Source organism: Crocodylus siamensis, chromosome 3 (genome assembly GCF_052110815.1).
Source record: "Crocodylus siamensis isolate JL-2025a chromosome 3, ASM5211081v1, whole genome shotgun sequence".
Taxonomy (NCBI): Eukaryota; Metazoa; Chordata; order Crocodylia; family Crocodylidae; genus Crocodylus; species Crocodylus siamensis.
The window spans coordinates 97,646,546-97,671,753 of record NC_143397.1 but is presented as its reverse complement, the minus strand read 5'-3'; the positions used below and the strand labels follow the sequence as shown (position 1 = coordinate 97,671,753).

Sequence of the window (25,208 nt, the reverse complement as noted above, 5' to 3'; positions counted from 1 at the left end):
TCAGTGCAGGGGCTCCACAGTGGAGCCCCCATGCGGAGATACAAGGAGACAGGGGAGCAGCCAACCCAGGGGGTGCCTGGCTTGCACATAGGGTGCCTCAGTGTAGGGGCTGTGCAGTGCGTAGAGGTGTGGGAGCAGGCAGGCCTTGGCTGTGATAATCTATTTGGGGATTGCCATGCTTTGAGCAGGGGGTAAACTAGATGACCTCCTAAGGTCCCTTCCAACCCTCATTTTCTATTAACCTATGGTTCTATGATGCGATTCCTGTGCTTCTTCTTCACAGAGAACTTGATCATGCCAACCTCTGCAAATTCGTCGGAGGTTGTGTAGAGGTGCCAAACATTGCAATTGTGACAGAATACTGTCCAAAAGGGAGTCTGAATGATGTTCTGCTCAATGAAGACATCCCTCTAAACTGGGGCTTCAGGTAAAATCAAGACTTTGGAAAAGATAAGCGACCCAAGTAGCACTGCTAGGTGACACTTTCTGTTTCAGATAGGGTGCCAATTATAGATAAAGTCATGGAGTACATAAGTCTGTGATGTGTTGTAGATCAGAAGATACCACTCTTCTGCAAATGAAAGAGAAAGGAAAGCCATTGATCCTTGCCCTGACCTATCTCAGGGATATCCTTATATTCCACATTACTCCTGCTGAGCCCAAGTCTTTTCATTGCATCTCTGTTTATGGTGTGATGCCGTCTGAAGTCTTGGATCCCACATAGCTTCCTTTCTTTCACTGATGTCATATAGACTTATTACGCTCTGATGTTCTATTGACTTAAACTGTGTAAAAGAGCAACACAGGTCCAACACTGAAAGGATTATTGTGAGCATTACTAGTTACCTGTAAAAAGACACATGTACACAGAAGAGGCTCAAAGGATTTCAAAGGAATACAGAAAAAAACAACCTCTTTGTTTTAACCTTTTATTTTATAAATGCATACTGCCCCTTATTTCCACTAGCTGTGCATTCTCTTTGCTTTGCTTTAGGGCAACAGCAAAAAATCTCTTTAAAAATAGCTGTTCCGTACTAAATAAGGAAGTTTAGAAATCTGCTTCTCCTCTGCATGTCTGTAGCCAGAGGTTAATCATACAAGCTACTGAGAAAACCTGCAAGAACATGAACACTTCTATCATGTGCTGAGTACCATGTGCTCCATCTGGCATGTCACCTAAGGGGAAACTGGGGACATTCAGCAACTCACAGGAGTCCTTACTTTGGCACCTTGCAGAATTGAGCCCTGGGGGCCTGGATCCAAAGGCTACTTAAGTCATAAAATCTTCCATTGACTTGAATAGGTTTTTAACAGATCCCTCACTGAGGATTTGGTTCACAAGAACACTAGTTTGTTAATAGTGACTTTGTGCCTTCCAGGTTTTCCTTTGCTGCAGACATTGCTCACGGAATGGCATATCTTCACCAACATAAAATGTATCATGGACGGCTGAAGTCCAGTAATTGTGTGATTGATGACCGATGGGTTTGTAAGATCGCAGGTAAAGAGAAGGGATGGATTTTGCAATCTGTCCAGGAAACCAATTATACACTGCTCCAGCAGTACTGCAATCTGGCATTTCAGATGGGAATACTAACTGAAACAGCCTATATTACTAGTAAACTATGGTACAGCAAATCCATTATATTATCTTGTCCTCCCATTGAATGTGTGCCCCTCTTGCATATACCATATCCCATGAGAGATGGAGTCAAACATCATCAGATTTGGCAAAATCCACCTCATCTTCTATTTGATTCATAAGGAAACCTCATTATAGACATCAGTATGAAACACTAGAAGATGTTTGATGACTGGTAAACCTGAAGACACTTTAATAGGGAAAGGTAAAAGAAAACTAGGGACAAGCTGATGAATTCTCCCTCCCTTACACCAACACAACCAGTGTTGCTTCTATGAGAGCCTACCAGTTTCAGTGGTGTTGGCCAGTGTAAGATACAGGATAATTTGACTTACAGAACTGTGGAGACTTTAACTGATCACAGTGTACTTGATCTCAGTGGTTTCAGACAACAGCTTTGCCACTTTCTTGCTAAGGGTAAAACTTGGGTTGTGGTCCAAAAAAATGAGACTACTGGAATATCCTGATTAGAGATGGGTCTGAACCAAAAACCTTACCCTCCCCCACTCCCAATTTTAATAGTGTTTGTTTCTAGAAAATGGAAGTAAAACTATTTTTTCTCATGTTGTCTGAGCTTACTCTATGGCTGAGTGTGGGCTCCTTATCCCAATTTAGGGTCAGATCCAGGAGTCCAGTTGAACTTTATACCATACAGAACAGAGGGTTGGCTCCAAAAGTAGTGTTAAAGTTACTGTACATCTCCTGGCCCGGTACCCCACATTTCACCTTTATATTCCCCTAATCTTGGGGCCAGGGTTCAGTACCCCGTTTCTGTTGGCTTCTTATTGCTTCAAAAAACTAAAACTAGACCTGGACATCTTCAGCATGGCCTGCAAGGAGGTGGGTGCTGCAAAAGACTGTAACACTGGTTCTGTCTTGCACTGAAATGATGCTGCCATGGTTGAATAGACAGACTGGTTTTGGGGCCAGTATTCCATGTGGAGTGAATCAAAAGGCTCAGTTATACTATCTGAGTAATCTCACCCAACACTTGCTCTCCAGTTCCAGCATTCACAACTACATTTGAATAGAAACACCTCCCCCCGCCCACCAAACTCTTTAAGTTGAAACTGGATGGTTTTACTTCCACTATAAACTCATTTAAATCAATAATGTTGCAACTTAGTACTACGGGTGTTTCGGGAAAGAATATAATCTTTACTGAGAACTTGCTTCTTTCTTGTGTGACAGACTATGGATTGCAGTCTTACAGGAAAGAAGATTCCTCTGGGGGTTCTAGTTCATATCAGCAGGATTTGATACAGATTTATTTGCCACCCGAGATGCATTCACTGTTGAACTTTGAACCTACTCCTATGGCAGATGTGTACAGGTGACGATAAACTTTTCACGTGTCTTCCTTTGTGATCAAATATCCTTTGTTATTAATTGGGCTGAACTGACTTCCAACATTATATCAGGGAAGAATTTGATTGATTGTGATTAAAAGTTGATTGATTCACATTTAGAGAATAATTTAGCTATTAAGGGGACCACTACTTGAAGATAGGAAGTAAAATTCTGGAGCTCATTGAAGCTGATGTAAATCCAGGGTAATGTTTTTGATATTTTGTCACTAGTGCAAGTGCAAACAAAAGATAGATCTTAAAGCTATTCTCTTTTTAACAGTATTGCTTCTTTTGTGTTTCTTCTGTTGAGAAATTATTATAGTAAAGCTTTGTTATCGGGCACCCGTGGTCATCCGGCTTACCTTACAAGCTGGCATGGCAATTAATAGAACGTGCTGGCTTGTAAGGTGCCAGTTAATGGAGCTTTTACTGTACTTAGTTCAGAGTGGGTGCGCTTTACTATGGAACTGACTGATTAGCTGTGCAGTAAAGTGTCACCATCTACATATGTTCTTGCATTAGGGCACAGTAAGTTAATTAACTCCACTGTAGGGACAATTACTATGCTACAGCAGATAGCACTTACACGCACTACAGTGCACATGTAGACTGTCACCAGAGCTGGCTGGGCCACAAGGATTCTGCAGTGTGGGGGCTGCCTACTGGCTAACCCCACACTATAGCATCCTTATGCCTTGGCTAGCCCCTCTGCAGCATGTTTTGCTGGGGTGAAGCTGACCCCCCAAGTCTCCTGCTAGCCCAGGTCTGCTTTACCTTGGCTCAACATGCTGCAGTTCTGAGAGCACATTTAAACACCTGGGAACAATAAGCTCTGGTTCGAACTGTGCCAGAGTTTATTGCTATGTGCTAATTGCACGTGTAGATGTACCCAGTAATATGAAAATGGTTTAAATAGGGTACATCTACACATGCACTTTACTTTGGAGTTGATTAATTAGCTCCACAGTAAAATATCCCGTGTGCCAGTATTAGGGTGCAGTAAATTAATTAACTCCACTGTAGGACAGTATTGTCTGGGAGAAATACTATCCTACAGCAGCTCAAATGCACATGTAGACTGTGACCCAGGCCTGCCATCTAGTGCTGCACTGTAGTACCCTTGTCCCCCAGCCAGCCTTTCTACTGTCCTCTGCTGCTACCCAGGGCTGACCCCCCCCAGACCCTCTGCCACGCCGGGGCTTCTTCACACCAGGTCAAATAGCTGTGGTCCTGCATGCTCATGAAGACACTGCACCTGGGAAGCAGCTAACTCCAATGTAAACTGCGCCAGAGTTTATTCAGGCACATGTGTAGATGCACCCAGGGAACAGATTTACAGTTTGTCACACAACTGATTCAGAATATATTTTTATGCAGAAGGAATAACCATAATATAGAGGAAATGAAAAACTTTTTCCTCTTTCTTTCTGAGCACATGGTAATTGCTTATTTGTCAAGTGGGTTCTGTTTGTCACGTTCTGCTAAAATTGTGTTCTGTTATGTTTTCTGTTCAACACATAGAGGAGATTACTATGATGATTGAGGAAAAGGAGATTCTTGTGATTATAAGGCCCCTGACTAGGATTCCAAAAATATAGTGTCACTTCTTGGCTCTCCCCAAGATTTCTGGTTTTCTTTTAGGCAAGTCACTTTTTCTTGTTGTGCCTCTGGGGGCATGTCTACATGTTGCCCCATAGCAACATAGCAATCATGTGGGTCTACATGTTATCACAAGCTATGTCACTGTAGTGGCGAAATTCTGTTGTGCACTGCACACCCAGCACAGTAATCATCTGTACCATGCTGTGCTTTAGTACTTCCAAGAGGAAGTACTAAAGCACAGCACCGTAGCAATGTCACTCTACAGCGATGTGTAGACACACCCTATATCTCCTTTAGGGACAACTTTGTTTATCATATAATCTTTGTGGCAGGAATTTTCTCTTACTTTGTCCCAGCACCCTGGTTGTAGTTGGAACCTCCTGATTCTAATGAAATACAAATAATAAGTGGTTGAAGCTAATGGGGCAATTAGGTCTGCAGTATCTTCAGAAAGCAGGTGAGATTTTGTTTTGGTCTCCATCTGTTCAAATGCAGGCAGGGCTTGCTAACTATTGGTACATTTGTAAAAAAATAACAGCCAAAATCACATTGGGAGTGGCCAAAATAATTGTTAAGCTATCCAAACTATGTATTGATTACATATAAAATAAAATTCTATGGTGAAAGGGATTATAAAACTAATGTTTGCCTCAAAGCCTAGTTTTCCTTTGGCTAGGTTGTCTGTGACTAAGTCTAATTGCCTTTCAATTACTGTTTTTAGTCTTTTTAAAAATAAATTAGTTGCTAATATAAGGAAACTTTGATTAATCCTTCCCCTACTTTCACTTAACACCTAGCAAAATGACAAATTTGGTAGAAAAGCTTTTTATTTTATATATACATACTGGATTTCTAGATTGTATTATCTTTCAGTGACTAAACCATAACTTGGGCTTATATCTGTAGGGACCCAGCTGGTGGACCTCAGGCTTTCCAGAAAGTTTAGTTCCCAGATACTAGTGGAAATCCTACTCGGTGCCTATCTTCATGTCAAAGCATCTTAATACCTTGAAGAATCTGGTCCAAAATGGCATGGACTTTTTGTGTTTGAACCTAGCTATGCTGTTCTGTTTCTGTCCTAAGCCTGAGGGTAGAGTATTTGGTGGATCTAGCTTTAGTTCTTGTAAACCATATGGTGCTCTGCCCAGGCTGTTTTTCAGCACTCTTATGCATTTATTTTGTCATTGCCATGTATCAAAAAGCATCACACTTGCCAGTAGTGTCTCCTTGGTTTCCATACTTTCTTCTTGTTCCCCTTGCAAGGCAAAACACATAGTTGTAGTGTAAGAAAGTTCCTGAAAAAGAGATGGCATCTGTATTATTGCACGGGCTGTCCTAAATTCACTAATGACTGGCACCTACTTTGCAACAGAACTGGTGCTTGTCTGTATAAACAGATGCTAAGCCATCCCAGCATATGAGCATAGGTAATGCTGGCCAAAATACATTGGACATGGTCTGGAAATCCTAGGTAAGGTAACTATGCTGGCATAATCTGTGGCTTTCTGCAACCTTATTTGCCTTATGGTGTAGGTTTTAGGTGTGCCTGACATTTCTCTTGGGTGGAACTCAAATCCAGAAGTCACCGTTTTTAAAAGCGAGTCATGAATTGTGGGACATTGTCACAAGGCACTAAGGTGCCCTGCTCCTAGAAGGGTGGAAATTGCCTGGGGGAAAAGCCCAAAGAGAAAGACAGAAGCCCAGGTGCAGGTTACCAGGGCAGCAAGCCGGAGGGTAAATTAGCTTGCACCTGCACCTGGTCAGCTGACCAGAAGGGGCAAGGCTTTGGGTCCAGGACCAGGCCCAAGGAGGGCTGTTCCCTACCAGCAGCCTAGGGGAAAGGAGCTCTCCCAGAGCAAGCAAAGGGGAGAGGCCTGACTGCAGTAGCAGCTTCCGATACTATTAAGGGATGGAGCATTCCCCGGTAGGGTTTGAATGAGGTTATAGCCGAGTGGCTTAAATTTATGTTACAGCCCAGGAGCTTGTGTTTTGTTTATTGTTGTATAAGACTGGTGGTTTGGGTGAGGCTATTAGGGGATGGAGGAGGCCTCATAGGGGGCCCACAGCAGTGTGCGGACCCCAGTGCCAGAGAGGGCACAGCATTTGGGGTGCACAGACCCCGGTGCCAGAGTGGGTGTAGCACTTTGCAGGGCTGCGGAGAGCCCAAATGCCAGTGAGGCACCGAGTGAGACAGGGCTGCGGAGAGCCTGAGGAGGACAAAGGGGCCAAATTGCAACAAGGCCCAGACCAAACAACATTGGTACCATCTGTGAGGCTTGGGGTGTAGTAAAGGGGTGGTTGGAGCCACGCATAGCCCATAAGACTAGGGTGCCCTGAAACACCCATTGTGACATTTATCTTGAAGCAGGACCCACCAGGGGTCCAGAAACCCACGGGGTCCAGAGAATCAATCAAGACCATGTCCAAGAGGACTGAAAGGTAGCCTCCCTGTTAATCATTCGATCAAAGATGTGGCGGGTGAGAATAGAGGGTGCCCATTGGGTCAACTTGGCATGGTAAGGAGGTCTTGGGGAGATCATGGCCATCCTGTAGGACTCCATCCTGTGACAGACATAACTCAAAAAGCCCTGAATTTCAAGGAAAGGTGTTCAGTCCTTTCCTCAAGTACCTTGAATTTGGGACTGTCACAGAGCACTTAGGCACCCTGCGCCTGAAAACAGAAATGTCTCAAGAGAGTTCCCTAGCGGTGAGAAGGGGGAGGTGCAGCTGCCAGTCACCAGGGCAACACAGGTGCTGGTTGCTGGGGCAACCAGCGAAGCCTGCTGACAGGAGGGGGCAGGGCTTAGCCCTTCTTAAGCCCAGGCAGAAGGCCAGGAGGACAGTTCCTCTCTGGCAGCCAAGGAGGGGGGAGCTCAGCCAGTGCAGAAAGAGGGGAGAGGATTGACTGCATGAGCAGTCCCTTGGTTGCTGCCAATCCAATCCCTTGGTTGCTGCCATGGGTTGGAGTATTTTCCCAGTAGAGATCGAATGTTGTTTTGACTGAATGGTTTAGTTTTATGTTATAGCCCAGGGGCTTTGTGTTTTGTGTTTACTGTTTGACCGGAGGACCGGATGAGGCTATTAGGGGTTGGAGGAGGCCTCAGAGGGACTCCATGGTAGCGTGGGGGTCCTGGCACCAGAGAGGGCGCAGCATCTTGGGGGTGCATTTGGCCCCAGCCCAGAGTGAAGGGGGCAGCACGGAGCCCCTGAGTGAGAGGGGGCCGTGAGGAGCCCCAGCGAAGTAAAGGAGAGGGCCAAATCACAGCAAGGCCCAGGTCAAAAATCCTGTCAGCACCATCTGCGAGGCTTGGGTTGCGGTGTAGGGGAGGAAAAAAAGCCGCAGATGGCACCCCCTGGTACTGGGGCATATAAAGTGGGTAGCCTCCCACTAATTACATTACTCAATCAATTAAGTTCAAGGCGTGGCAGGAGAGTAAGCAGGCAGCTGGCCCTTAACAGGAGGGGGGAGTCACCACTAGAAAGACTCCTGTAGCGATACTCCTGTCACAGGGACCTAAAAATTAGGGCACCCAAAATCAATACTAACTTTTAGAAAATTTGTCTTGACTGACTAAGGTGACATAAATCTAGAGGTCACTCACCACTGTAGTATCTGAACTCATGGCAGTTTCCTTTTAGAGTGCCTACACCTGTTCTGCCATTCTCCCTCTGGCAAATCAAGATGCCTGCACATAAAAATAGGAAGCATTACAGATGATCCTTGGAAGGTCTAGTGGCATTGGAATGGGGAAATGGGCATTTAGTGAGGAATGGGGAGTAGGGTTATTCAAGAATCCTTGCATTTTAGATGCAAAGCCTGCTCTCAGTCACAGTTCTCTCCAGTTTTGCTTCTCTGTATTTTTTATTTATACAGACATCAAAGCACCTGGGTCCAATTGACATTGTTTAGCTCCTCTTAAGAATTTTATTTTTCTTCCTGGCATGTACTAGCATAGCTGCTGGCACTGCAGAGGCGGGGAGGGCATTCTGGAATCACTGGAGTTTTGTTTCAGTTACCATCTAATTGTTCTCCTTAAAAACTCCTTGGTTTTCTTGTTGTCATGTGATCCAGAAATGGCCCCCCCTCCTTGCAGGCAGTCAGTGTATAAAACCACACTAGATTAATTATGACGCTATTCAGTACATTACATATCCCCTATGGACTATATCCATGCTCTTCAACTGATAGCATAGATAATCTGCCCATTTAAGAAGCAGGTCAGATCTGTTGCTGGTCAGGAAATTGTTGCTGTCAAGTTCTTTAACAAAAAGTCAAGGGGAAAAAATATACATAAATCCATCCTGTTCCTCAAATGATGTACTTTGCTGTTTCTGTTTCACATGCGTTTCTGTAATTTTACAGTTATGCCATCATTTTATTAGAGATTGCAACAAGAAGTGACCCTGTGCCGGTAAGAGCTCTCTGTTTTTTGAGGTTTTTCCTAATAATTTTAATCCTGCTTCTTTTGAAGTTATTAACAAAACTCTGATAGAAACTCTGATAGACTCCAGAGGGAATTTATTGCACTTTATTCACAAGGACCAAAAGCCTCAGTGCTTACTCAGGGCCAGATTTTTAGCTGGCTCCAATGGAGCTATATTACTAATGATTCTTCCTAATTTCAGAAGCTCCCAGGACTTCCAAGAGGAACCCAGTGGAAAAGACTATGCTTTGGATTCATTACTTCTTCTGGGGAAGCTCTCTGAGGCTAGGGCTATGACCACGTATGCCATTCCCAGGCCTGTTCCTCACCTGACTGTACCTTCCCTGGTCTGTCCTGTTTCCATAGAACCACAAAGCACCTTGACTGTGTGTGTTAGGGGTCAGGAAACTGCATTGGCATAGCCACTGAGCCCTTATCCATGGGGGTGGTGTTGTCTATGAATTGATCCCCCATATAAATGGTCAGTGCAAAAGCACCAGCATAAAGAATGTGCTTCAAAATTGATAGCAATTGCCATAAAGACAGAATGTGTCATTGCTCTGATCCTATGGCATGCATTACTTAAAATAGATCTAGCAACTTGAATTTAGGACTGTATTTCTCCAGTGGTTAATAGTGCTGTCCATCCAGTTTCATAAAGGGCTCTGAGTATCTGGTTCCTATCTATTTTTTTTTCATTCCTTTCCAAAGCTGTTCACCTGCAATGCAGGCTGAGCTCAAATCCTTTCAGCTGAGTGAGCGGTTGGAGACAAAGCCATCTGGGTTAGAATGAGCCATTCAGGCCTTTTATGTGCTTACACATGAAAGCATTGATCTGGACTAATCCCAACAGAGAAAAATATGAAGGCTCCTGTGTTGGAAGTGATGGGGCAGAATATGTTGCAGACATATGACAATAGCGGGGTACATTCAACATAACATACAAAAAAGTGCCAATAAATCTCTTTCATTGATTTGCTGCTTTACAATATTATGATTGATTTATTTACAGTTTTTGTCCCCCTTTGTTCTCTTCTGTCAATGTTATTAAATACTGCCTTCTAGAAGGATGAATCTCATTCAGCAGAGCATTCTTGGTGCCCGCCTCTGACGGAATTGATTTCAGGGAAGTCTGACAATTCCTGCCCATGCCCTACAGACTATGTGGAGGTAAATAACACTATATACTATTGCACACAAACATCGTTATTATGGTGAATTGAAGGCTGTAGGGATTTGACAGTGATTTCAATGCAGTAGCACCTTTGATGAATGTAAACAAGTAAGAAACCCAGGAAATGCAGAGTTAAGATTTTACATCTTAAGCAAGGCACCATAAAATGCTTGATAGCTTTAATATTCATAACAGAGCAGCCATTATTCCAAAAAATGGGAAGTTTCAGTTTGTCCCAAAAAGTTTCAGTGCAGTAAATGATGTTTTTAATTTTCAGTCGATGGAATGTTATGGCTTTTAATTTTATTATAAAGTGGCAATTTGATATACATATTTAATATTAGAGATACTTTATGATTAGCATTTGAAAGCCAGTTGTCAATAAGCTGAAGTTTGCCTCTCAAGTAATCTCTGTTTTATTTTTTTAATGAGATAAAAGAGCTGATTCTCTCACGTAAACCTGTGCAGTATTGTCCTAAGTGTAACCAAAGGTATATTTTCAAAGCAAGTAAGTTTAATTAAGGGAGTTTGTATTCAGCCAGTCTGATTTAGGTTAAGAATACTTTGTATCAACTGAGCTCAGTTCAATTCCTTAACTAGTTAAATTAAACTGGTCTCCTTTTAGATTGAAATGAGTTAAACCAGGTCTTACTCTGGTTTCATTAAACTGATTTTGAAAGACAGCTGAATTAACCCCAGGCAACTTCTGTGAATAGCAAACCCAAAGGCCACTTTGTCTGACTCTAGCAGTGCAACGTGGTAAGGGAAAAGAATTGGGTCCCCACATTTTAAAAGTATTGAACCAAAGGAAAACAGGCAACACTAGAGCATTCTGGGTTTCCCCCCAGCAGCACTTCATTAACTAATGCCAGTGAAGTACAAGGGACAGAATAAATCAGTCAGTATGATTTGATATAGGTATGAACATAGACATGGGAAAGATCTGGTATCATGGTTGCAAATGGCAGCAAAGACAACTCAAGAAGTAGTGCTTGATAGAAAGATTTATCCGTACCTTGACTGACAAATGACTTATATGCTTTATCTCCCCCTGCCATTTCTCCAGCTAATCAGAAGGTGCAGGAAAAACAACCCAGTCCAAAGACCAACATTTGAGCAGGTCAAGAAGATGTTGTACAAGATGAATCCTAACAAAGTTAGCCCTGTTGACATGATGATGACCCTGGTAAGCACGGTCGGTAGATTTCTAATCAAATGAGAAGGCAACTCAAGCAAGAGTTGTCAGCACACACACCTGAAACTGATGCCAGCTTTCCCTGCCACTCACTGGGGACTGTCTTGCCCTTTGATGTTGCACCCTTTGTTTGCCAAAAGGAAAACATCCACTAATTCACATCTAGTAGGTTAACTGCAGTTTGAGTTTCAGTGGAAGCTATGCTTAAGTTGAAGTCCAGGTCCCATTCTAACTCTGTTCCTGTCGGCAGTCATAACTTTTGCAAATTCATTTAAGGATGAACATTTTTAAGTCCAGAGCCCACAATTTAATCCCTCACAAGCTGCATGCAGATTGCAGGCTGCCAGTTGGACAGCCCTGATTTATAAGGTGCAAATCTACCTTGCCTTCTGCTTGAGTTCAGACTAACATGGCTAACTACTCTATAGGCTTTGAATGTCTGGGATAAATCTGTCTTGAGCGGTGGTCTGATTGCTTGCTAGTGGCAGTCTAAAGACAGAAGTTAATGCATAGAACCATCAGAAAAAAAATGGGTGAAAGGTTGATCTTTGTCCAGCTGCATGCTTTCAAACTGAAATCAATTATATGTTAAAGCTGTTTGTTTTTGTAGATACGAGGAACTCAGTGAATGGCTTATATTGTCCAATTCTCTGTTTGTGCTGCTTAGATGGAGAAATACAGCAAACACCTGGAAGTCTTAGTTGCAGAAAGAACCCAGGACTTAATGCATGAAAAACAGAAAACTGATCATTTGTTGCATAGTAAGTTGCTGAAAAGTATTCTGCATAGTAAAATTTAAATTTTTTGCTTTCTTAATGACAAACAGTGAAATAATCCACCTTTTTAGGATAACAGGTTCATAGGCAAGTAGGGCTGGAAGAGACCTCACAAGGTCCACTAGTTTAGTCTGCTGCTCAAAGCAGGATAACTAAGTCACCCCTGCCAAGAGTCTGTCTAATCTGCTTTTGATGTTTCCAAGCCTGGAAATTCTACAGCTTGTCTAGGTAACTTGTTCCAATGCCTGATCCCCTTCATCATTTTTATAGGTCTTCCTTTAATATATTTCCTCCATGCAAGGTATGATAGACATTTATCATTTGTTTTCATTTTTCCCTCAAATCATTCCTTTCCCATTGAATTGCTAATGATTCATCTTCCTCCGGGTCTGAGGCCTTCTTGGTTTTATGGAAATGTCATTTTGCTTGGCTCTAAAAATGCTAGAGAATCTTGGAGAACTAATACAAGGGTGATGTCATTTCCTGACAGATTTTTCACTATGGAATTTTACAAGAGGAAAGAGATGAAGGGACAGACAGAGACTAGAGAAGAGGGAAATAAGGAGGCACAGAGAGAAAGGAGAGGTGGTGGGTGAAGAGAACTGCAAGGGAAATGCACAGAAGAAGAGACAGCTCATAGGAAAGAAAACAAGAGAGGAGAGGTAAAGAAAGCAGAAGTGAGGGATAAGAGCCACAGTGTTTGTATCTAGATTCCCTAGTTCTTTTTCCCTTGAGGCTTCTGCCCCAACATCAAAGCATTGTACAGTTATTCATGTTTATTTTGCATTCTGTATCTAACAGGAAAAATAAATCAAATTATGGTGAAGCATTTTCGTGTACTTCTCTGTTACAATATTAGTTAATGATTTCTCTTTACTTTCTAAAATAGGCATGTTACCAAAACAAGTAGCAGATAATTTAAGGCAAGGAAAACCTGCACAAGCCCAAAGCTACATAAGTGCCACCATCTTTTTCAGGTGAGTAGGGATGGATGTGGTCAGAGATGGAATTTACCTGAACAAAGCCATATGTACCCAAATCATATTTAGGAGCAAAATGATGTCTAAGGGGACAAGGAGCAAACTATGTAAATCATGAAGCTTTTTGTTGGAGTGAGCCCTTAATGTAGTTTTGTAAATTTTCATCTGCAGGATGCCACTGTGTAACTGTAAGAGGTAAAACCTCCAATCTGAGCATAGAATTTATATTACAGCTGTGACTGCTGGGAGGAATGGTATGTTTTCTCTGAAAATGCACAGATTCTGCAGTTTTTACATTACATTGTCACTTCATAAATTGTAACTTCAGGGCTAACACACAGTAATATATCACTACCAGCAGTTATATATATTTCTGTTCAAGGTAAAACTAAATAAAAACCGTAAGATTTTAGTAGAAAAACCTTAGAGAGCAAACACATTTTATAAACTTTATTTGACTTTCAGCATTGGACATGTACAGTGGTAAGACATAGCACAGCAAGTAATAGATCCCGCTGTGCAGTCCGTGGCAAGGGATAGGGGTTATGCCCATTTTTTGCCTTGTGGGCATAACTTAAGATCAAGGACCCTGTATCCTCAAATAAACTTACATCTAGTTGTAGATTAAAACTTTCTACTTCCTTAGTCAGTGAAGCTAAGGGAATGTCTTAAAGAAGAAAGTATGTCTGTAAGATCCTGTAAACTCAACAGACACTTCAAAACAAATAAAATGAGAAAGCAAATGAAAGGAAGAAAAGGAAAGTCCTAACTTCCAGATGAGAAATTATTATCAAAAGGGAAGATGCACCATCATATTTTTGTTTCACAAAAGCATGCCACGTTCATGAATGAACAGGATTTCTTCTCCTTGTTTTGTCTTATCAGTGACATCGTTGGCTTCACTCAGCTGTCCAGCACCAGCACACCTTACCAAGTGGTGGACTTCTTAAACAAGCTCTACACCACCTTTGATGAAATTATAGACAATTATGATGTCTACAAAGTGGAAACTATAGGAGATGCATGTGAGTTCTCTGTACTAACAGTAGGAGGGGATTTTGTGAGATAATTAGGAGAAGTCAAATTCTCAAAAGAATATACCAGTTGAAGAGAGGTGAAAAGCTAATTACCACTGTACAGACCAGAGGAATAAAATTGCAAGAAGTCTAAACACAGCCCTAGAAAATGCACTGTCAGTATTTTTTTCATGCATAGCCATAGTATTTCATGAGGCTAAAGAAAGCTGCAGAATAGAGGACTGGGTGAAAATGACCAGCACCTGGTGTGACCTGCCAAGCCTCTGCTGAGATGCTGAAAACTGACTAGTTTCAGTTGTTGACTTGCATTTTATAAGAATATATGACTCCAGAATCAGCCCAAGCAATCAGCTCACACACTCTGCCAAGGATGAAGCTTCTGTTCACGTTTCAAGGTCCCCATTGCTAAACCTTACCATTGTTGTCCTCTTGAGCAGGGCTCTCAGTACACACATGCCACTTCCCAGTCTGTATGAGTCTTGGCATTTCCTCTCCTCGTTCTTTAGAACCCTCCCCCTATAACTTTTCTCCCATATTGTAACTTTGTAGGTGTTGGCAATTAATTAAATGCTACTTCTGCCCAAAAGATCGGTATCTTTTGGGGACAGACTCTAACCCTTAGTAACAAAAATGAAGAAATACTCCTCTTGCTGCTAAACCAAGCAGCGGGATTACACACACCCATAAATCTAACAAATTGGGCATGTTTACATGAGATGTTTCCTGTGCAGTTGACTAATTAACTGTGCAATAAACATCTCAGCAACTACATGTGTGCCTGTATTAGGGCGCATGGAACTAATAAACTCCACAGCAGGGTAGTACTTGTATTTTACTACCCTGCTCTGGAGTTTTTTCATGCACAACTCTGCATGTATAGATGCTGCCCTTGCTGGCTGGGGCACAGGGTGCTTCAGTGTGGGGCTAGCTGGTAGGCAGCCCCAACAATGAACACTCCCGTGCCCCAGCCAGCCATTCAGCAGCATGTGGAGCCTGGTCAGATCAGCCAAGGCTGGTAGGGGACCCAATATGCTTTAGAGTTTTGTTTTTTTTCCCCCAGTCGCATGTTCAATATGTTCTGGAGTTTATTTGTGCACATTAATCGCACATGTAGACGCACCCACAGGGTTGCTGAGCAACTGCATGTTAGGGAATGTGGGCACCTTACCTAGCATTTGGTTTTCAGAGTACTCGCATGGATTCTGTAGGCACATTCATGCTAATCCTACAGTACTTCTCCCTCTGCAAAGCAGGAACCAGCCTCAGAAGAAATGGGAGAGGGTTCCTGATGACCTCATTGCCATTTCCTACTGACATTTGCTTAAAGTTGGGTACACCTATCAGCTGCCCCCAACCTCAAGGACTTTGACAAGGGAGTGCATGCCCTCCTGGCAGTGTAAGGGGAAAGTCTAGTTTTGCACAGCTGGAACAATTCAATATCCAGGATATGGTGCTGTGTTTCTTGCCTAGACCTTGTTTCTGAGTGCCTTTGCCCTACACCTTTTTAAGTAGGAGATTTGTCTCCAAACTTTATCTTCAACCTACCTTTGCTTCCAACCTTTTTAAGTAGGAGATTACCTTTTGGCATTTAAAAGCAGCCCTAGATCTACCATGTACTGCCATTGCCACACCCTCCCCCCCGCACAGCAGGTAAGTCTGTGGGGAGGGAAGGGGGGTGCAGATTGAGGCAGAGGGAGAAAAAATTATTTGGGGCCATACTTCCCCAGCAGGTAAGTCCCACCCGGCCAGGGCCCCATTCAACTTGCCCCGGCTCCTGCCTCTGTGGCACTGTCCCTCACTGTGGGAGCCTCAATCTAATCCCCACAGACTGACCTGCTGGGCTGGGGTGCACATGTGCATGCGCACGGGCACTCATCCCCGCACCCCAGCCTTGGATTGACTCTAAGAGGCTCAGAAATCTATCAGTGGATTGAGATCCACTGGTTGGTGACCACTACCCTACATTCACAGTTCTACACTTCAGTTTGAAAGATGTCTTTTCTAAATGAATTAATAGGCAACCATCAATCCTTCTGAACCATGGTTCCTATGTGAGAAGTCACCAGGACCTAGGCAAGAGTATGGAGGAGTGGATGCTGCCCAGACCTTCCCTTCCCCACCTTTAGACAATTGAGACAGAATCCAAAGGTCAGACCAAGTCTGGATGTTCTGTGCCTCAATGGCTATAGTTATATGTATATCGAGGAATCAAACCCAGGTCTCCTACATGGCAGAAAAGGAATCTATCACCAAACCACAACAGTGGGTTAAATGAGTTAGTATCCCATAGCAAAAACCTTTTTTATAGTGACTGGGCTGATCATTTTGTTTTTTGTTTTTAAGACATGGTAGTGTCAGGGGTACCCAAGGAGAATGGCATTCTGCATGCGGGAGAAATAGCCAGTATGGCCCTGGACCTTGTGGCAGTGTGCAAGACATTCAGGATTCCACACAAGCCCAACACCCAGCTGCAGATACGAGCAGGAATCCACTCAGGTACGTGGAGATGAAGCACAATAAAAAGTTGTCTGGCAAACCAAAAATGATTATAACAGCACCTTTTCTAGGGAAAGAGTGAGCTGAATTTTGAGCCATGGACATAGCGCACTACATCTGAATGCTCAGGTCAGCATTAACTGTAGATGCTACTAAAGACCTGTGGCCCCAAGTGACTGCAGCATCATTCTATCCTAAGGCATACCTTGAGAAAGATCTTGTTGCAGAGGGGCAGCTGCTGCATTTTAAATGGCCTTATCACAAGTCTGGCACAAATGTTTTAAGTAAACTAGCACCTCACCAGCCAGACTGGAAAGGGACAGATCTCACATGTGTTCCACAGAGAACAAGAGAAAAGTGCTGCTAATTTAGGCAGGGAATAGCCTCTTTCTTATTGGACCTATTCCACTATTCATTACCCAAAGCAGAAAGCCTTTCTCATATCTTTGATGCTACACTTGCCCTGGCAGCCTGGGCTGAAAAATGATTTGCCACTCTTCTGAGTGTATGGTGAACAACAAAGACTAAACATTGGACCAAATGGGACACTCAGCTCTGCACTGCACAGAGTCTACAGAATGGTTTGCTTACATTATTTCAATGGCAGATCAAACCATTCGTATCTTAAAGTGTAATGGGTGGATTTGGGGGGATCAGAACTAACATTCAATGGGCATAAGTAGGAACAAAAAGCTTACTGGCTGTCCTCAGCAGCTAAGGGCTCATTTCCTGATTTCTGTAATTCCAGATGCTTCCTGGTATGAGCCAGCCTAAGGTTTTGTGGGCCTTACATGAACAACCTGTGATCTTTCCACTCCAGTCCTCCTCTGTTTATGATCTCTGCTCTTTCATATCTGCTGACTCTCTTCTACCCAGCTAGCAGTTAGTTTTGGAGCTGAAGTCCACTTTATTAAATGCAGGGAGTGGCTAGACGAAAACTGTTACTCAGTCCTTTCCTTTGTGAAGAACTGAGAATGGTGCTGTGGCTGGCAGACAGGAGCTATGCACTGTATCTGGTCTCTTGCAACCATGGGGCACATCCCCACATGCAGGGGCACACATTTGCTGTGACAAAAATCTGTGCCACTGCTTTTTGCTGCTGCACACAGCCAGGTGTTTGGTGCAGGGCAATTTGTTCTGGGTGGGGTAGGGGAGGCTGGGGCCAACACTTGTAGCAGCAGCAATGCCAATCTAGCTGCACAGAGGGAAAGAGTGAGCTGCCAGCATGTGGTTCTGAATGGCCAGGCTCCGGTTCTGGTGGTGCACGCTGCTGCCGTGTGTGGCACACTAGTTTTTTTCCCATGCCTTTTTTTACATTGGGATCTCCTGGTGTCAGATTTTGTCTAAGTTGCAGCGTGGTGAATACTTGCACACGCACTGTGTGCAGTTTGTGGCACCTCAAACAGCTTTGAGGCGGCATTAACTGCACACATACACTCGGCAGAACATGCCCGTGGAGGCCACACAGGTTTTAGGCTTAGCTTCCGGGGTCAATTAAAAGTGTTTCCCAGGATTCCTGGCTTTCTTTCCCTCAAATAGGGCCTGTTGTAGCTGGAGTTGTTGGAACCAAAATGCCACGGTACTGCTTATTTGGAGATACTGTGAACACCGCATCCAGGATGGAGTCCACCAGTGAAGGTAACGAAAAGCAGAGCATGGGGGCTGCTCTTAGCACAGTGTAATAAAGTGTAAAGAAACAAAATCCTGAATTGTGGGTACAACCCTGGTAAATAGGAGCAACTCCCCATCCAGAGGGCTTCTTGACTTGATCTGATTATGCACCCATGATTCACACACATTTATGTACATGTCGCTCCCTTTTTGTAAGAGCATCCGCTCTTCTTCCAGCCCCAGGAAGGGATTGTCTTGGATCCTAAGATCTCTGAAGGGCAGGTGGGCCAGGCAATGATAGCGTGTGTCAGTTATCAGGGAACATTCATTGTTTCCTTCCTCCACTCCATGTAACTGCATCTGCAGCAGAAATCCTAATCCATTTTCACAACCCTTTCTCTTCAGTGACATCTTCTTGCATGTGGGGAGTTCAGGAGACCGCCAGCAACTGCAAGAGACTTGACAGCATGGTGCATTGGACATGCGCCAGCAGCCTGTGGGAGTAGGGCATTTGGTTCCTCAGCAAGGCAAACTCTGCCCTCCAGCACAGTGATGACAGAGACATCTCAACAAAGCAATCTTCACAGATTGCTGTTCTTCTTCAGCTTCTCCCAGAGGCTCCCAGAGCCTAGTGCCTGGTTAGCAAGCTTTATTCTTCCAAACTGAGAATTAAAAACAGTATCTGAAATTAGATTTGATCTAAGCTCCAAGAGCTGGAAAAAATCTAAAAGAAATAATGGGGTTTTATTGTTGTTCTTGTATTTTCTCTTTAAATGTGGAAAACAAGGCCAAATAGTTCTATTGCCAGACTTACAATACTTTGCAGAGGTATCAAAACTGGGTAATTTTTCAAGTTTCTTTATAGTGCACTTGCATTCTGAAAACTGACTTTCAAAATATCATTGTGAACTTCAGGGGTGTTGGTTGTAGCTGTGCTGGTCTAAGGACATAGGCAGACAAGGTTCTTCAGGTAAATGTGATGTCTTTTATTAGACCAAATAAATAGTTGGAAAATTGTTCTTTGCAAGCTTTTGGGTACAGACATCCTGGGCCTGAAGAAGGGTGTTTGTACCCGAAAGCTTGCAAAGAACAATTTTTCCAAGTGTTTAGTTGGTCTAATAAAAGATCACATTACCCAACAAACCTTGTCTGTCATGGTGAACTTCAACATCTAGTGCCCATAATGCACTTCAGCCCAAGTTTGCCTAGTTTGCAGAAGGGTTTTTTTCCTACCTGCTGACCTTACGAGACTCAGCCATGATGTGCTGAGTGTTGAGCTGGGTTCTCTTCCTCTCTCACTTTCTCAGTGCTCAGTGTCCCAGAGGATTAACAGTTGAAGTGGAAATAGGACCTAGGAGTCCAGCTGCCTAGACTCCTGCTCAGTCACACCCCTCTTCCTTGGGAGGACCAAACAATAAACACTGTGTGCGCCTGGGCTAAATTAGGAAACTTGTGTAGCCATATCTTTTTATACGATTGCAGGAAACAGTATCTTCCCCCTCCCTTTTTTTATTCTTAGTTTTGAAGATGGAGGGGGCGGGGGTGAGGTTGTTTTAGGTTTTGTTCAAAACAGACTGCATGAAGAAAGCACTGGTTTTTCAGGGCCATAAGATAAAACTCCATATGGATTTCTTCACTGTGAGGTCAAAGAGACACTTGTCAACAACTCCAGCCAAGCAGCTATAAAGAGCAGAAAAATAATACCAGACACAGGATGTGATGCAATGTGTTTGTTGACAGTCATGGATTTGTCCTGAGATGCCTCACAAAGAAACCCAGGACATTACGGTTCATCTGTGAGCCCTTCAGATAACATGGAAATGACAGCAAAGACATTAAAAAAGCGAAGTGATGATATAGCAGCCTGTGCAGCAGATAGTAAGCAGTATTCATTGCTGACTATGTTGTATGTGGGTAAATGGTTAAAATAATATAGCACTTTTTCCCTTTTCAGCTCTTAAAATCCAGTGCAGTTTGAGTACATACCAACTGTTGGAGCAGATTGGAGAGTATGTGTTAGTGTGTCGAGGGAATTTACAAGTCAAGGTAAATATATGCAGTGTAGGTCCAGATTTTTAGAGGAAAAAGTATGTAAAGGGAGTACATACCACTTAGATGTCCTTGCTTTTAACCCTTCGTACACTCATCTCTCAGAGGCTTTGAATTAGCCTTAATTAGCACAATTACTGAAAATCAAGCCAGGCTTTAAAGTGGAGTGAAAAATCAAAGTGATAAAAGCCTTCTGTTTTGAACAAGTGAATCCTAATTGCCCATATTTATGAGGGTGGGGAGTGACTTCAGTCTCAGTAGCATGTACTCCTTGTGATAAAAAATGGGACAAATCACATTTGGGGAGAGCTCATATCCAGGTGTTACAGCTAGCTTTTTTCCCCCTCTTTGTTAGGTCCTAAATGAGAATGTTAGATCTAAACACCCCTCAACCTTGATGGGTATAAACCCAGATCTAGCTTTTCATTTTGGGTCATTATCTGGTCTTTTGTCCTATGAGATGGAACAATGTGGCAGGTGCTTTTCATTGGGTGAATGGTTCATTTCCATTGCCACTTCCATCTAGACCACAAAAACAATTGATTCCAGGTGCCCAGTTATCACATTGACACAGCTGCAGTCCATAGAGGAGATAGGATCTGACTATGTTATAACCATGTCTTATGTCCAAGATAAAGACATGGATTGACTTTGGGACTTAATTTAAGTCTTTTATCTCTATTATTGGATATAAAGCCCATATGAGTCCAGTCCAAACTACAAACTAGAATTGTCTTGTAACTGAGTTAAGGGAGAAGTTTGTGATAATCACATCAGTCTTGGTTTGATTTGTAGTGTCACATATAAACAGACATGTTCTCAAAGTTAATTTCCCCCCATTGTTCTATTCTGGAATAAATAACAGTAACAGTGTGATGATAGGGCCAATGTAATGTGGGCAGAGCATTGGGCTGGGACTCAGAAAAACTCAGTTTAAATCCCAGCTTGGTCACTGACTTGCTTTTTGACCTTAGGCAAGTTGCTCTGCCTCAGTTTCCCCATCTATAAAACAAGGATAATGAAGCTGACCTTTATAAAGTGCTTTTAGATCTACTGATGAAAGCCTGTATATAAGAAGTAGATGCTGTTGCTGCATCTAGGCTTATTTTATTTTCTCCCTAGGGAAAAGGAGACATGGTAACTTACTGGCTGGAAGGAAAGCAAGCTGCTGCCAGGCAGAAGCGAGCTCCCAAATGGACTGCACCGACTCAAGAGCTGGATGCCACCACTTTTAGTTTGATTCCTGGAGTTCTGCCCAGTGACCCGCTCTCAAGTGCAACTTAAAGGACTTGGAGAGTGGTTTGGCTGTTCTGTTTCTTGTCTTTTTCAGCCTGTTACATATATCTGACAAACCTCTCTTGTGTTCCTGAAGGGCCTCCGGTATTTGAAAGTCTCCCTTTCTGTGCCACACACAGAGTCAAAGCCAAAGAATAGGTGCTGCCTCCCCACACCACCAGTACTCTTGGGTTTGTGGCACAAACAAAAATAAAGTAAAAGCAATGTTTGGCAATGACAGGTGTGTAGATGTAAGAAGTGAAATGGATTATTTTGTGTCAGAAGCTATCCAGAGACGGGGATCTTCCAACAAGAATCAGATCTGTACAGCTGTCTCTCTGCTTCTGTTGGGGAACTCCCTGTGCACAACCCTTATTATTGGACTTAGCAGAAGCAATAGGCTGGAGATTCCAACAGACTAACTCTGTTTGGTGGAAAGAGAGAAAACGGGTAATGCTGCTATTTAGTGTCATAGTAACCTCATGGAATCAAAATAATGAGTGTTTCAGGAGGGACAGAAATGTGGTTTTGTTAACATTTCTGGCTGTGTGCAGTAGAAGGAAAATAATCTGACCCTGACCCAATGGATAGAGTACTGCACTAGAATGTAGGAGGCCTGGATTTTATTCCCAGCTCTGGCAGTAGCTTGCTGGCTGGCTGAAATCACTTTACTTCTGCGTGCCTCAGTTTCTCTATGTATAAAATGGGGATGATGATTTTTACCTTCTTCGTAAAACACTGAAATTCATGCCCAGAAAATGCTATACAAGAGGTTTTTGTTATTACTGAATACAAGATAGACTGTTAAAAGCATTTTCCAGCTGAGGACTGATTTGGAAACTATGGGAGCTCTCTGGAATGAAGGTTTGACACTCGAGTTGTATTATGGATGAAGGAGGCAAGTTTGTGTTAAAGAGATACTGTTTGTCTGCAGTTTCACTGAGAAATCAGAGAAAACCTAATGAGTCATTGTGCAGTTTAGGAGACTGTAATCAGGGTTGTTGCTTCTTATTTAGAGAAACCTTATGCTAGAAATTTATGTCAGCTGGTAAACATGGTTTTACTTCTAGAGCGTCTTCTTCAGGCTTTGCTGGTGATTATTTTCCCTATATTTCCTAAAGGCAAAGTATGGTGTGTGTTGTATACTATCTAGGGTTGTTAGTGTTTTTCCCTCTGTCAGACTAAAGGTTTATTTAAAATGGTAGCCAGCTTTCTTTGAGTCAGGACTAGTCTACAGTAGAAAAATTGCAGAGTAACTAACCTGATTTAAAACCAATTAGCTCGTCTGGTACAAAAACTTCACGTAGGTGCACTTAATTAGGTATAAATCTTAACTGAATAATTGCCTAGTTTGTGCCCCCACTATAATTAGCCTGCATTTTATTAAGTATATGCTGTGTGATGAGTGAGATTTAACATGTTACAGTATTGCTGACATTGTAGATTCTTACTCAGCTTTTTTGTGGAAAGCAAATGCAACAGTAGGCAGCAGTTTTTAAATGAAGTTAACAGATTTATGATTCCAAATCCTCCTGAAATCCAAAGTGAGTTTGAGGGACTTTTGAAGATGCTAAAAGGGGAAATCTGGCCCTGCTAAGTTAGTGGGATTTTGCCACTCACTTCACTGGAGCTAGGATGTCACCCAACATATGAAATTATTTTTACTGAGTGAAATTATACTACACACTTGAATTTAAAAAATATGCTTTCACAGCTATTAAACTTGAAATATTTCATTTGTATATGCTCAAATATCATATTAATATCCAGTACAGGAAAACAACCTTATACTCAGTCTCAACCTTATACTCCCATTTAACCACATAGCAGTAACATCCCACTCAGAATGATTGCTTCTGGTGCTTAGCAAAAACTCCATTTATGAGGATGTGGCATTTGTTCCTGAACCCCTGTGGTCTACACAGTTGCAACATATATTGTGTTGTGTATTATTTTTTCGCTGAATTAACGGTCATTTTTCCAATGTGTTAGTTACATTTTGTATTAGGAGTAATATAAAAAAAGATCTCATAGCTTTTAGGTAACGTAAACTGGATAGTATGCACTGGACCTATTATGTCTATGGACTATACATGAGTATAGTAAAGTTGCAGTTCTTACTCAGCTATTCTGTATTTGTTTGAATTCTTAGAATTAAAGATGTTAAAATGAGCATGTTCTCTGTTACAGGTCTTTTATACATCCGTGAGGAGTGTGGTCATTTCACTTTTGTAAACTATCTGTAGTACTGATGCTCATGAAAATTGCTGGATTGACAGCCCTGTCAATCCAGGGCTTGGTCTAATATCTAGTGAAATAAATGGAAAGACTCATATTGACCTCAGTGGGCTTTGGATTACACTACTTATCTGCAGAAAAGGAACAATATAGACAGCGCTAATGCAAACCTCTTTTGCTGTTGCTCTGTCATCTTTCCCTTTCTCAGCTGTCTTAGATGGACCCCCTGAGGTAAAAGATAAGGGAAATTTTCATGGGTAACTGAATTCTTGTTTCTTCTGAGACTTCTAAAAAGGGTCTTGATTCATTCAATTAGGATGATAGCACTGGCAATGTGGATATTTTTCTACTAGGAAATGGATGTGCAACATAATGTTAAATCTAAGTTTTAGTGTTTTCTGGTAAATTAGTAGATATGCAGGATCAACTAATGCATCTTGACAATTATGGTCAATAAAGGTGTCCAAAACTGGGTTGCCACCTTTCAAAAAAGAGGCATGGTTGATGAATGCAATATCATCAAAGACCTTGACTGTTTATAGGACCAAGTCTTATAAGCTGCTGAGCAATCAGTAGAGGTGTTATCCATCCAAACAACAACAAAATAAAATCGGTAGCAGCACAAAGGCTTAGGAGTGAGCTCTTCTAGCTCACTGGGATGATCTGGTAATGATTGCGTTAGTTTTTAGTGCCATGTATGTGCATGTATGCATAGGTCTGGACTTACATACATACACAAGGATACCATTGACACAACTGCCGACACTTACGCTGGGAATTTTCCAGACCCTGACCTTGCAACCATTTAAACACCTGTTGAGCTTTACACATGTGAGAAGTTCCTTTTCAGGCTGGTAGAAATGAAATGAGACAAAAATGATACAAAAAATATCAAAGAAAAGGAAAAGTTGTATATAATTTAAATAGTCTTTTTTCATTAAAATTCTTTTTGACTAGGCTGCACACATGATTGAAGTTACTGTCAAATCATAACTCCAGATTGTTCTATTACATCTTTCACCAAATAGATAATCTCAAAATAAAATCTCCTTAAAAAATTGTTTGGCTTGGCAGAAATGTTGCCATACACCTTACATTGACTCCAACTGAAATTCATGGCTAAATTCACACTGGTTTACTTGGGAAGACTGAGGCCCACAATGACCAATCAAAACTCAGATTAACAACAAAGTACCATGTCGTGATATACTGTAAATCTCTAAAATTCTCATGCAACACAGACCTGTGAACAATCACAGCTGTCACAGACTAGAGGGCACTATATATGTTACATTTAGCTAGAGCTGTGATCTTTTCCTCCTCTTCCTTGTTATCTCTAGTCCTTGTTTAAATCTGAAAG

At 42.3% G+C, this 25,208-nt stretch overlaps 1 protein-coding gene across 1 annotated transcript in view; it reads left to right on the top strand.

The window, feature by feature from the left end:
* LOC149868564 (atrial natriuretic peptide receptor 2-like) overlaps positions 1-23,712 on the top strand; it is a 117,513-nt gene extending 93,801 nt beyond the window's left edge. Inside the window, exons 11-23 of the mRNA XM_090037245.1 lie at positions 284-427; positions 1,380-1,501; positions 2,834-2,975; positions 8,957-9,005; positions 10,083-10,187; positions 11,258-11,377; positions 12,054-12,147; positions 13,052-13,139; positions 14,028-14,167; positions 16,523-16,675; positions 18,215-18,313; positions 20,241-20,332; positions 21,458-23,712. Of these exons, the coding sequence (XP_089893371.1) occupies positions 284-427; positions 1,380-1,501; positions 2,834-2,975; positions 8,957-9,005; positions 10,083-10,187; positions 11,258-11,377; positions 12,054-12,147; positions 13,052-13,139; positions 14,028-14,167; positions 16,523-16,675; positions 18,215-18,313; positions 20,241-20,332; positions 21,458-21,619 (1,510 nt within the window). The 3' untranslated portion in view covers positions 21,620-23,712. The remainder of the gene's footprint in view (positions 1-283; positions 428-1,379; positions 1,502-2,833; positions 2,976-8,956; positions 9,006-10,082; positions 10,188-11,257; positions 11,378-12,053; positions 12,148-13,051; positions 13,140-14,027; positions 14,168-16,522; positions 16,676-18,214; positions 18,314-20,240; positions 20,333-21,457) is intronic.
* Positions 23,713-25,208: the final 1,496 nt, after the last annotated feature.